The sequence below is a fragment of the Amphiura filiformis genome, unplaced genomic scaffold (genome assembly GCF_039555335.1).
Source record: "Amphiura filiformis unplaced genomic scaffold, Afil_fr2py scaffold_74, whole genome shotgun sequence".
NCBI classification, from domain to species: Eukaryota; Metazoa; Echinodermata; class Ophiuroidea; order Amphilepidida; family Amphiuridae; genus Amphiura; species Amphiura filiformis.
The window spans coordinates 123,314-135,558 of NW_027305538.1; the positions used below are offsets into that span (position 1 = coordinate 123,314).

At 36.5% G+C, this 12,245-nt stretch overlaps 1 protein-coding gene across 1 annotated transcript in view; it reads right to left on the reverse strand.

The window, feature by feature from the left end:
- Positions 1-10,767, reverse strand: part of LOC140144705 (peptidyl-prolyl cis-trans isomerase-like 4) — a 76,665-nt gene extending 65,898 nt beyond the window's left edge. The window contains exons 1-3 of the mRNA XM_072166516.1: positions 10,624-10,767; positions 1,237-1,304; positions 456-520 (exon numbers count right to left, since the gene is read on the reverse strand). Coding sequence (XP_072022617.1) covers positions 456-520; positions 1,237-1,304; positions 10,624-10,693 — 203 coding nt within the window. The 5' untranslated portion in view covers positions 10,694-10,767. The remainder of the gene's footprint in view (positions 1-455; positions 521-1,236; positions 1,305-10,623) is intronic.
- Between the last annotated feature and the right edge of the window lie 1,478 nt (positions 10,768-12,245).

A 12,245-nucleotide genomic window follows, 5' to 3' on the forward strand; every position in this document is an offset into this window, starting at 1 on the left:
ATGTAAGTCATGACTAAATTTTGTTTGTTGAAAGTGAAAATTACAATTAACCTTTGCTGAACATCACATTAAAGTTCAGTACATGAAGTTAAATCAATGGACCTGAAGTTGGCACTATTTTTCATTAAAACAAATTACAGCTTACAAAGGCATACAATGGATCACGCCTTTTCAACAGCGAGGCCGCGCCTTTGGAACGAGTTGCCCATCACTGTCAGAGGTCAAGAAAATATTACCACTTTCAAGAATCTCCTTAAAACTCACCTCTTTCCTACTGTTTAGCTCTTTTCCTTTCTTGTCTTCTCTTTTAGCGCTTTGCCTACTTTTGTAAAAGGCGCTTTATAAATCGCAGTGTTTATTTTATTGTTTATTATTATTATTATTTCATCTGTATTTCAAGTAACTTTTTCAGGGCAGGGAATACAAATGGATAGATAGCTGTCATGTAGGCTTACCTGAAAATGGAGGCTCCACCTTTACCAGTTCCTGTTGGATCACCAGTCTGAGCCATAAAATCGGTCTGTAAAAGAATGTACATTTTGTTTAATGAAATCTTGTCTACATGTATTTGTATATTTTGTGAATTGTTATTTGTTCAGAGAAATCTTGACAATTATTTATAGGAAGCATGACTATGCTAGTATGCTCCTATTCTCCAAACCAACTGTATTAAAATCTACAGACTATTTTGTACTTATTTGCATAGCAAAATTTTGGTGAAATTATAATCTCAATTTATGTCACAAAGAGATAATAAATGCAACAGAAATTACTTCATTTAGAGGCTTTTTCGTAAGTTGTTGATTTTACAAAATCCCAGGGGATACTCAGTACTAACGACCATACGGGGATGTGGTGCAAATATGGGTAGCATTTTCAGCCTTTTGGTAACGGGTATACAATGTACATTGTATCAATGACCCCCTTTTCTAGGTCAATTTTGGTATATGGATGGGTCCTTTTTTCAAAAATTTCTTAATTTTTTCAGATAAATAGCCCATTTTTGCCATTTAAATGTTTTAAATTTTGTCCAAACTTTGATGAAATTTGTTAAAACTAAGACAATTTGGCCGAAAATTTTGAATTTTGATATATCGATGGGCCCTAATTTTTTTGAAAAAGTGGTATTTTGATGGGTTTACTTTGGGCACACCCCTACCAAAACCAAACTTGAGTACCCACACCCATACAAAACATTTCCATTCATTCTGAAATAACCCAATATATGTGACTCACCTGTATTGAATGAAACAAGCAGTAATTGTAGTACTTGATTTTACACAGCTTCAAGAAGTTCAGACAACCTGAGAAGGAAAGAAATTGGTATTAAAAGTTTAGTCTGCAGATCAGTACATACAATCTGTCACTGGCTTCCAAATGCTTAGGTGTGCTATCAAGGATTCTGGGGTAATAATGTTTTGTGTTTTTAAAAAGAAAATTGATATTTTGTATTATGTCATACTGACCAGTGTCCGAAATAAGGAAAATATGGAGGTTGTCCCGAGGACAACTAAAGCATAAATTCTGCTTGTCCTCAAAACATTTTTGGTTGTCCCAAAAATGTGTCATATTTAAGAGGTAAAATATAGTGGTTGTCCAGAGGATAAGTACATGTACATATGGTTGTCCCCAGTGATTTTTGGACAAGAGGACTAGAGGATAAGTGCTTATTTCGAACACTGATGTCATACTCTATTAATGATATCAAAATGCATTGAATTTGAAGGCATTTTGATATCATACGTACCGTACTTATGACATGAATACAAATTAGGCCCTTCGCACTTGATTATTAGTTTCCTGTTTACCGCCCGCGTCCAAAATGGAAAATCTCAAAATAATTCATTATTTTATTTTTATTAAATTATTTCTAAATTTCTCCTTTAAAATAACTTTCAACTACCGGTACGGTACTTAAATTCTACTTGCCATTTTCTGACTTTAATAATACGGTATCAACAATAATGATGATGAACAAAGAGTACAACTCCACCTTCACTTATTTATTAAATCAAATATTGTTGTGAAATAATTAAATGCTCGCTCTTGTCAAAACGAGTCAATAGTTGCTTGTAATAGTTCAAACTAAATAAAGAAAATAAAAGATAATTAATTAATAATTAAAAGTCACCTCGTCCCTTTTTCAAAATCTTTAACAGGAAAGTCAATCAAACTAATAATCAAGCGTGAAGGGCCTTATCAATTTTCATATTAAAAGCACAAAACACTCACACCCTTATAGAAAACCCGGCTTTTTTCTGAGAACAATACAAAATATGTGATCTTTTCATGACTTCAGTGACGGGACATCGATGGCCATCATTTCTATTCACCATGTCCATTGAAGTGAGAGAGAATCAAATCAGAGATGTCACAGGCTGACCCCAAAAATCCTGAACTTGCGAGCGTGGCGAGCTAAGTTGTTAAGAACCCTGCCGGGGTCCGGGGCCCACTTAAGGGGCCATGGTTTGAGGGGCGGGGCGGTAAGCCCCAAGCCAGATGGTTTCTGCACATTTAGCACCACAGTAAAGGCCATTTCAGAGGGTTAAAAGAACAGTTCAAAGCTCCTGGCTTGTTCTACATTTTTAATAAAAAGTGCTTCCTTCTTCCAGAAAACATGCTTTAAAGTTTTCAGTTTCCTATACTTTTATGTACAAGGGACACTCTAAAAAAATGTTTTTGGCTTTATTACATGGACAATATGGCTGATGTTGATATATGTGAAGCAGAAAGATAAGACAAGAGGGCCACTCCAAAAGCGAAAAAAAAATTAAAAAAAAAAATTTAAAAAAATCCGAATTTTTTAATCCCCAAAATCCGAAATCCGGATAAATCCGAAATGTGACATCTCTGATCAAATAGATGAATGCGCAACCAATCTTTATTTTAGAAATAAGAAAACCCAATTTCAGACGGGATGAGCTCGTGTGTGGTTGCAAGCGCATTCATGTGATGCTAATTTCTGTTGTTATTTCAAAGTTTTTCTTAGCAAAATTCCAATAAAAAACTCATGTTTTCCAGACAGTTTCGGCAATCCAGTCTGTTGTCTTTATCAATGGTGTATGCCAATTGATCCTTTGGTGGATGGTAATTTCTATTGTGTTAATTTCTGTTGTGACGAACACGCATCTGGGCTATTTCATTATAAATGACAACATTGAGTCCCAAAAGGGGTCAAAATTCAAACTCATTTATTTCATGCAAATTCATTATCATTTCAAAGTTCAGATGGTGTGTCAATAATTCTCAAAATATTAGAGCGTCAAACCCTCAGGAACCATTAAAAAATTAAATTGAATTTTTGCTGTGTAAAACATAGCTGCCGTCTGGAGGGGACATTTTTTAAACAATTTAATACACAACTTTGAAAGAGTATATGTAACCAACATTGGGTTCATACTTATTCATATTTAGTCTGTAATAATTGTTGTATGTTCCTTTACACTTCAGTGTCTTAAATATGCCAGTTTCAATATAAAACAATTAGTAAATTGATACTAATCCAGATAAATGGTGCAAAATTACTACATATTTTTAAGGATAAACTTTATCTTCACATGAAAAATTCATGAAATAGTCATTTTGTCCTGCCCAATAGCTACACTGATGCATAAGTGAGTATTCTCGTCAATCTGTTGTACTAGTCATGGAAAACCTAAAATAAAAGACCCTCCTGTGTCATTTGTTCTGGATAGGACACATTTTTTAACACATAATAAAGCATACTTTAACTTTAGAAATAGCTGCATCAATATTATTGCATAAAAGATCCCCAGCATTTAAAATCCACTACAAACAGGGTTAATATTCTGGTTAAATTAGGAATATTGCAATTTTAGCTAACCGAAGTTCAATGCAGAATAATATCATATGTGTTCTCAACAACTGGACAATAATTTGAACACTAAAGTGGTTTGTAAGCATAATTTGCAATAAAATGCAAAAATTTCTTGTAGGTTTGGCTCTTTGAAATTTTTATTTTTTAGTTTGTTTACCAATTCATGGAAATGACATAATTGTGCTGGAGAGGACATTTGTTAAATTGCAAACAGAATCGTGGATACAGACTTGCAAAAATGCAACAAATACCAAATCATGTGCCACCTTGGTAGAAGGAAGACCACTCTTCCTCTACAAATTTCACATTCTATGATATAACCCTTCTTATTTCAACAATTAGTAATTAACTTCAGTTCTGGAGAGGACAAATTTTTAACGCTGAACTGTGGTATCAAGAACAAGTGGTCTACTGTATGTAAAATAAATGAATTCCTTTATCAGTGCCCTGCGCCATCAATTGGTAATATAACACAGATTATACAGGTAGGGTAAGGGTTTATATTTCCTCTTTAATGTTAACAAAAATGGAGGCATGAATTGGAGAGGACACTCATTTTTTTTATTTAACGAAAATGCCAATTTTGCAAGAATCTACTGAATTTTAACATTTTTGCACCAATTTTCACCATTCAACTTGCATGATGTTCCACACATATCATATTTTCATTGCAACAAGCACATTGCCATAGAATGTACCTAATTTTTCAAAGAATTAATTCAGAATACATGGGCAAAATGAAATGGGACTCCGAAATTGGGTTAGAAATGTACCTTTTGGCAATTTTTTTATACAAAAAATAGACAGAATTCTGTAAAAATGCTCATGTAGCTTGTAGTTTGTGGCATACTTAGAATTAAGTTAATAACACTGCATTATCACCCTAATTATATCAACCAGATATGATAAAAGCCATTTTTGTGAACGTGTCATTTATAATGAAATAGCCCATCTATTCAATTCCCTCTCACATGGACATGGATATGGTGTAGGTATGAGAGGGAAACGTCAGTTAACACATTTGCTAGTCAGCCAAAATGGCCTAAACCGGCAATACAAATTTACATTGAAATTTAAAAAGAACCGCTTGCTCAAGGAAACCTACATAAATATGTTGTCTATACTTCACTTGACCCAAATATATGATTTTTGTTGGTGATGAGAGACCCGCACATGGAATTTCAGAGGGATTTTGATAGCAGTTCCATTAAAAAAAGCTGCTATCGTCATGAGACTAAGATCTAGAAACACCCCCGAAATGCTTTTTTGGGGAATTTTGCCAGCTGAATCTTTTTGATGAAAGTCAATCTTTGACAAGATGTAACTTTGCTACGGAAAGTGCTATGACAAAAAGGTTTTCAGTGTTGGCTTTCTTTACTCAAGAGCTTTAACTTGATATATAAAATGATGCAGTTTGATGGCAAATTTGAATTCACCTGGCATACCTAGATGGTGTATGAATCACGATACTTGATAGCCATCGAGGTCGCGTCACTGAATCATCAGCGAATGCTGAAGTCATGAAAAGATTACGTGTTTGTATTGTTCTCAGAATTACCTACCTACCTATGGCGCTCTAGGTGAAATACAGCAAGATAATGTAAGATAGTAAAATGTAAACCTGTATTTTAGATAGTCCTGCCAGCAAGACTTCAGTCTTTATCATAAACATAATGACATCTACATGTACTGACCTGAAGTCTTGCAGCGGTACATAGGGATGCACTGTACGTTTAAGAAATCCAAACTTCAAGCATCAAGAAATATACCTTGTATTTGTCAGTTTTACCTCCGAGATGCTGTAGACCCTCTCTACAAAGTGTAGAAACATCACAAGTAGAATGCTGCTCAATATGATATTATCCAAATCAAAAAAATCAAGACATTTTGCAGAACAATATTTGACCACTTTTGCACTAGGTAAATTACTCCCATGAAGATTGCAGGTTTTGCCAACCCTGGGAATTTTGAACCCACCCAAAAGATGAGATCAATATCAATGTTGATCAATACCTCAACTTTGGGAGTATAGACTAGTACAGTGGGAATAAAATCATCCAAGCACGCCCAAACCCTGGTACAATGGGATTAAAATCATCAGTGCATGCCCAAACTGTCCTTGAGAGAGTTCCTCAGCTGCATCCTTAGAGCCCAAAATGAGCCCACATTTTGTGATGTTTCTTATTTGTGGAATAGATAATAATAGAGTGAACTGTAACTCTAGGTATGTAACGAGTTACAGTTACTGGAACTAGTATTTTAGATAGAGTATCTCGAGCTAGCATCTCATGAATAGGAAGGAAAGAAGCTGAAGGGTTCATACCACTAAATCCGCCTGTGAAGCGGTTTCCGGCAAAAGTTTATCACGCCTATAGTCCCAACTTCGCATACAAATTGTACAAAATCGGTGCAATATTAACAATTTTAGTGTTGAAAATCGTGTTTTACTAGAACTTGTGCATGTGATCTCTACTAATTCGAAAAGAAAACGCACAAATTTGAGTGATGTTTATTATGCCCAGCGAGGTCACGTCACACTCAGTGTGACGTGCCCTGAACTCCCAATAACTTTCGTAAGCGACAGACAAATTGCAGGAAAGCGTGCCAATTTAAGCTTCCTGTAATATCTATTGCACATAACGTACGAAGTCACAAACTTACAAACTTCAATATGCACTTCAAATACTGCAGACCAGCTGTTAATTATTACCGATCCTGTAGAGTAACTTACATAATCTTCAATTTCATGGAATCCCGTTGCTCAGAATTGCAAATGTCATTTTTATCTGTCAAATCCGCTGTGTATGTGCTCAGAGATTTTATGATATGCTCCATAAATCACAGCTGTGAAACTGACTTTATACCACTCGCTCGCTTTTAAAGCAGGGGTGTCTATTCTTCCAGAAAATTGAAATTATTCCCTCACCCTACCGTGCTGTGTCACATCTGTCCCCAGATTCTTCCCCAACTGAAAACCCCAAAAATGGACCAAAAAGGGAAAATTTTAGGTTGGTTGCCCATGAAAAGAGCATTATTTTTGGCAAATCCTACACCCAATGACCCTGTTTTTTTCAGTAGCCTGCACTGAATGACCCCCTTTCTTGAACAATTAGTCCTCAAAATTGAAATTTTGGCACACTTCACACACATTTTGAGCAAAATAAATAAGTTTTGTCTATGTTGTACAGTAAAATTGGGTAAAAAGCTATTTTTTATTGTCAATGATGTGAAATTTTAGGCGTTCCCATACAAAATCACTCCATTTTTGACATTGCCAACACCGAATGACCACCTTTTTTTTTATTAATTTCCACACCGATAGACCCCTAGTTTCATACGCTGGTGGGCACAGGTCCCGGGGCACAGGTATGTCACTTTCACATTCGAGTGCCTTCCCCGGGTGCTATAGTACATGTACTTTTCCTTATTTTCTTGTTCCCTCCCTTCCCTGACTGAACATAGGTGTGTTGTGAGTTGTTCTATTCTGTCTTCCCTAAAACCATCAAATTCTTTCCTAGATGGTACAGTCTGGACACTGAACCATTGCATCTAAGGACTAATGGTTCAAAGGGAAGACAGGCTGGTAAACACCTCTAGGCTCTTTATTATTTTCAGAGCTAGCTGTGATTTATTATTTACAGGGGTGTAAGAGTTCAGCTTTTTTGTTTTGATTTTCAGCTTTTTTTGTACCAGTACACTTGCTCTGTACAGGGGTAGAAATAAGGGACCATTTCCTGATAGCCATCCGGGCTATCTAGCCATTTTTTTTTGATAGCCCTGAAGGAAATTCAATAGCCCTGAAAAAGACATTGTTTTCGCACAATTCAAACCAATCGTTTGTTCAAATATTCAGTTATTAGTGAGTAACCCTTACCCCCCCATAATCAGGGGTAGCACTAGGTTTTAAAACCCCCTGAAAGTGTTAAAAATATGCGCTCAAATCCTAAAATGAAGGGTTCTTAATCTCGAATCTGTCAAGTATTGAATGTACCGTTTTAATTAATTGGTATCAGATTTCGTGATTATGGTTACAATGATGTGTTACCGGTATAGATTCATGGTATAAATAGTTAAAGCCCGGCAAAAAATGTGATCTCGCTTTTCACGCCACGATTCTCACCTGTAACCAACTATCTCGCTTTTTAAGAAAGTTCCCAAGCAGTTTACTTACTATAAAACTGTTGCTTTATGCCATAAAAGTTCGCGAATTCCACAAAATGCAGTAACTTCGCAAAGTGCAGAATTCAACACCATTGGCACCACATGGCACCCATGCATTTCTCAATAAAAAAAATGACATTTCATTGCAAATGAGTTCAAGTTTAGGCCAAATATTATGATATTTATTTAATTACTGGAGTATGATGACTATAAAACATAATTCAAGGGCAACTTTTTGTCATTTTTTTTCCTTCTACTGCCGATCATTGTGTCGTATTTCACCGATGGCATATCTCTACACACCACCCATAAAGCGCTTTCTTTCCGATCCCTAGAATTAGAAAATTTTCCAACTCATGTACGTGTCATCATTCAGCACTGCAATAACTTAGCAGCAGTGGTTCTAGACAATATCGCAATCTGTGTAATTATGCGGGAGTGTATTTTATTTCTATTTTTAAATTATGTTACAATGCTACGGTGACTTCACTTCAACAAATATGTTACATTGCATTTTATGTTACATAATTTCTGGACAGGCCGTAAATATTGGAGATCGAAGCTTTTATTTTCCTTTCACATGTTTTCATTTTTCTGCGCGCATGAAAACCCCTGTAGCCCGACGGGCTACATGGAGATAAAACCCAATAGCCCGACAGAAAACCTAATAGCCATGGCTATCGGGCTATCGCTTATTTCGACCCCTGTCTGTATAAAAGTATAGGATCTTCCCAAATTGCAGCTTTTTGCTAGGTGTTTTGAGCTTTTTGCTATCTGTTTTTTGCGTTTTCAGCTCTTTTATAGATGTGGTGACTCGCATGCCCCTGATTTATAAAGCCTTAGAATTAAAATTCTTCTGTTGCAGAGTTCTGAGAATGCCACTTACCTACTGCATCTAGGGAAGAGTAATCAAGGATTTGAATCTTAAGCTGAGGTTTAAAAGGGAAGATAAACATGGACTGGACAATAGAGCTGTTAACTAATTGATGGTTCTTCCCTTAGAATCCCAAATGCTTCCCTAGATAGGCAGATGTCCAAACTAAAAAGAAAATGGATTTTGTATGAAATATGCAAAGCAGCGCTCCCTTATAAATTTTAGTGTGCAAACTGTGCATTATTACCTATACTGACCACTAGTCACTATTGCCCAGGCAGGGAAGAATTACTGACCCAACTTTTCCCTGTTTTATGATAAAGTCCATGGTTTCCCTCAAATAATTATTTTTGGGATAGGAATGGGTAAAAGCCAAGGGACCACTACGTGTATGCTGTTATGTACCCATTATAATTCTTCCCTAAATGACACTTGATGAATTCACCCACCCTGTAGAGCAGTCACTGCCAGCCAGCGACCATCTATTTCATTCCAAAAATACCATAACACATAATAATACATGTTCCAGTTATACATTTTTCCCCAAATTAGTTAATTTTATTTTTAATCTTCCTTGAATCCTGTTGACTTTCTTCGGTTTTTCCTCTCTCTTTTTTTTTTTTTTCAAAATGCAAAATTCTTCCCCAAAGGGGTCAAATTATTCCCTCCCCTTTGGGGGCGATTAACGGAAGAATAAACGCCCCTGTGAAATTAAAGCTAGCAGAAAAGCGAAGCCTCCGGCTACCTCGTGGCATGACGTCACACAAAATTTCCGATGGGCGCCTTATTTATTTGTAACCCGTTTTGTGATTGGTTGCAAACACCATTCATCGCAATCGTTAGCCATGCAATCAATGAAGGCGGCGGCCTTTTACGGTATGAATTAATGTGACCCGCCAGTAAAGTACGTCTAACCTGATTGGTTTACAAAAATAATTGGATATTTGCTAAGCCAGTCAGCGTGCTCGATGCTTAACAACCTGGTCGTAGAGGTTTTTTTTTTTTAATAAGCGAATTCACATGGTGATCCAGCGATCGAGTATAAATTCAGCATGACTTCTGCTGTAACAGGTGCAATAACAATACGTCGACACAATCAGTGACATTTACACAATACAATAATGAATTATTTATGACATGCATGGGCTGGATTTTACGATCGAGGTAAGGTTTTCGGCCTGTCCCTGCGTGAATATCGTGACTTTTCAGCATCAAAGATACATGCGATGACCAGCTATTTGCGGACACTTTGATAACAGGTAACTTTTATAGGTCATAGGGTAGAAACGATAGTTGTACAATTGTACGAAAATATACATTTTGTTATAGGCCTAAAATGTTTACAAAAATATATTGGTCCGTACGTTGTGCATGTATTCAGTTGTTCGACGTATAGATGTTTATGATGATGAGCGCATGAACACACAAGGTCAAAACGCGGTTAGCAGTCGGACGTAACACAGGAATATCAGGCCTTTTTATATAGCGCAAATTTTCTCAAAAAGTAGACAGAAAATGTTGTGTCATTTTCAGATATGTTATGCAGAATTTTGTTCTGATTAAGATGATATCAAATATTTATTTCAAAGCTAAATGTAACTCAACTTATAGCCTAAAACGTGACCCCTATTTTGCACGGAAAGTCTATGGAAAGCTATTTTGTGTTTATGTACCCTGGAAGGAAGGATCAAAATTCGGAAGACGAACTGTCAGTGAGATGACGTCCTTTTTCAGAGCTATTTTCACTTACATCTTGGTCGTTCTTCAGGGTATAGATCAACAACAATATCACCCAATGTTGTTTCTAACAGTACAGCCATTTTTTAGCCAAAATGTAGTCAATAAAGGAGCAAATTTAACTCAAACTGCCTGCACAAAACTCAGAATTCGTACATGTGCGCTGCCATTTTCTTTTACAGAAGTTAAAGACTGCCCTCTCTCGACAATAAGTTCTGACTTGCCATATTTAAAAAATATAATTTTGTGACAAATGAAGAGGGGGACAAAATAAAACGGAGATGGACTGTTGGATGCACACGTGTTGGATGGACTGGAGAGGTCTGGATGGTTATACACGTAGGCCTAAATGGATTCAACAAAATATTTATAGGTTAATGAACGCGTATTACTTATTGGGAGAGAATTAGACAAAATAATGCAGCGTGCTGATGTTGATGCGTCTAATGCACGAGCCCAAGTGGGGAGTGCATTAGACGCATCAACATCAGCACAAGTGCATTATTTTGTCTAATTTCTCGAGCAATAAGTAATACAAGTTTATTAATCTATTTCATACACGAGAAGAAAAAAAACCATGATTTTTACTTTTTTTATATGACAAATTATCACTAAAAATGTTGGAAAACAGAACCAAATATAAATGCATCAACCCGCCCGAAAAATGAATCGATCCTCACGCGACACGAACGCATACGCTGAAACACTGCGCGTAGTACTGCGGAGTGCACAATATACACAATCAATGCATGTTTCGCACTTTTCTAACAGCTTTTCTGATTGGCTGCTTTGATATAGGGGTGTATGAATAAATGATAAAGTTGGGGTGGTCAGACCATAACCAGGATTTATTCGGGGGGGGGATTTTATTATGTCAAATTTATTAGGCTATGTCAAAAATTAAGACCCAGTTGAGCCATTTTAACAAAATACAAAATTCCACATACAGGCTGGCCTAATTTTAATAAATAAATTCAAAAAGTAGACTTTTGGAAACAAATTCGAAAAATGGATGATCACCCCATAATCACCGGCCCCTCCTGCATGGTTGGTCAAGTTCCCGGGGTCAAGTTTTGTGTTGTATTTCTGATAATCTCTCACTGAATAATCTCTCACTGAATTTTTGATAATCTCTCACTGAATGACCCTATTTCTTACATTATGTTTCTTCAAATTTTTCAAAAAAAGTGTTTCAAATTGTTCAAAACTCTTTCAAATTTTGAATATTGTATCAACTTTTATAATTCGACCCAAAATTTTTCCCTGTCTCACTGAAGGACCCCTTTCCGGGCTGCCTTAAGATTTCCAAAAAGTAGACCTACCACAATACCAGCTATTTCCAACGCTGCTTCTCACTGCCCCCTTTTTCGGTGCGGTGTCTAGGCTCTCACCGAAAGACACCTAGTTTCGAACTTCTGTCCGCACATGGAATCCCCCCCTCAGAATCCATACCGTACCTTCTCAAGTTTCCTTGATCTTTTCTCTCTTTTAAAATTCAACCAGTGCACATTTTGGCATGGCTTTTGTGCATTTTGTTCAGTTGAGCCTGGTCACATTATAATATATATTGGAGCAACGGGCCTCGGTTGCAAGTTGCGGTTTTGGTGCTGCCCCCCCAAGTTTTTTTGCCGGTCA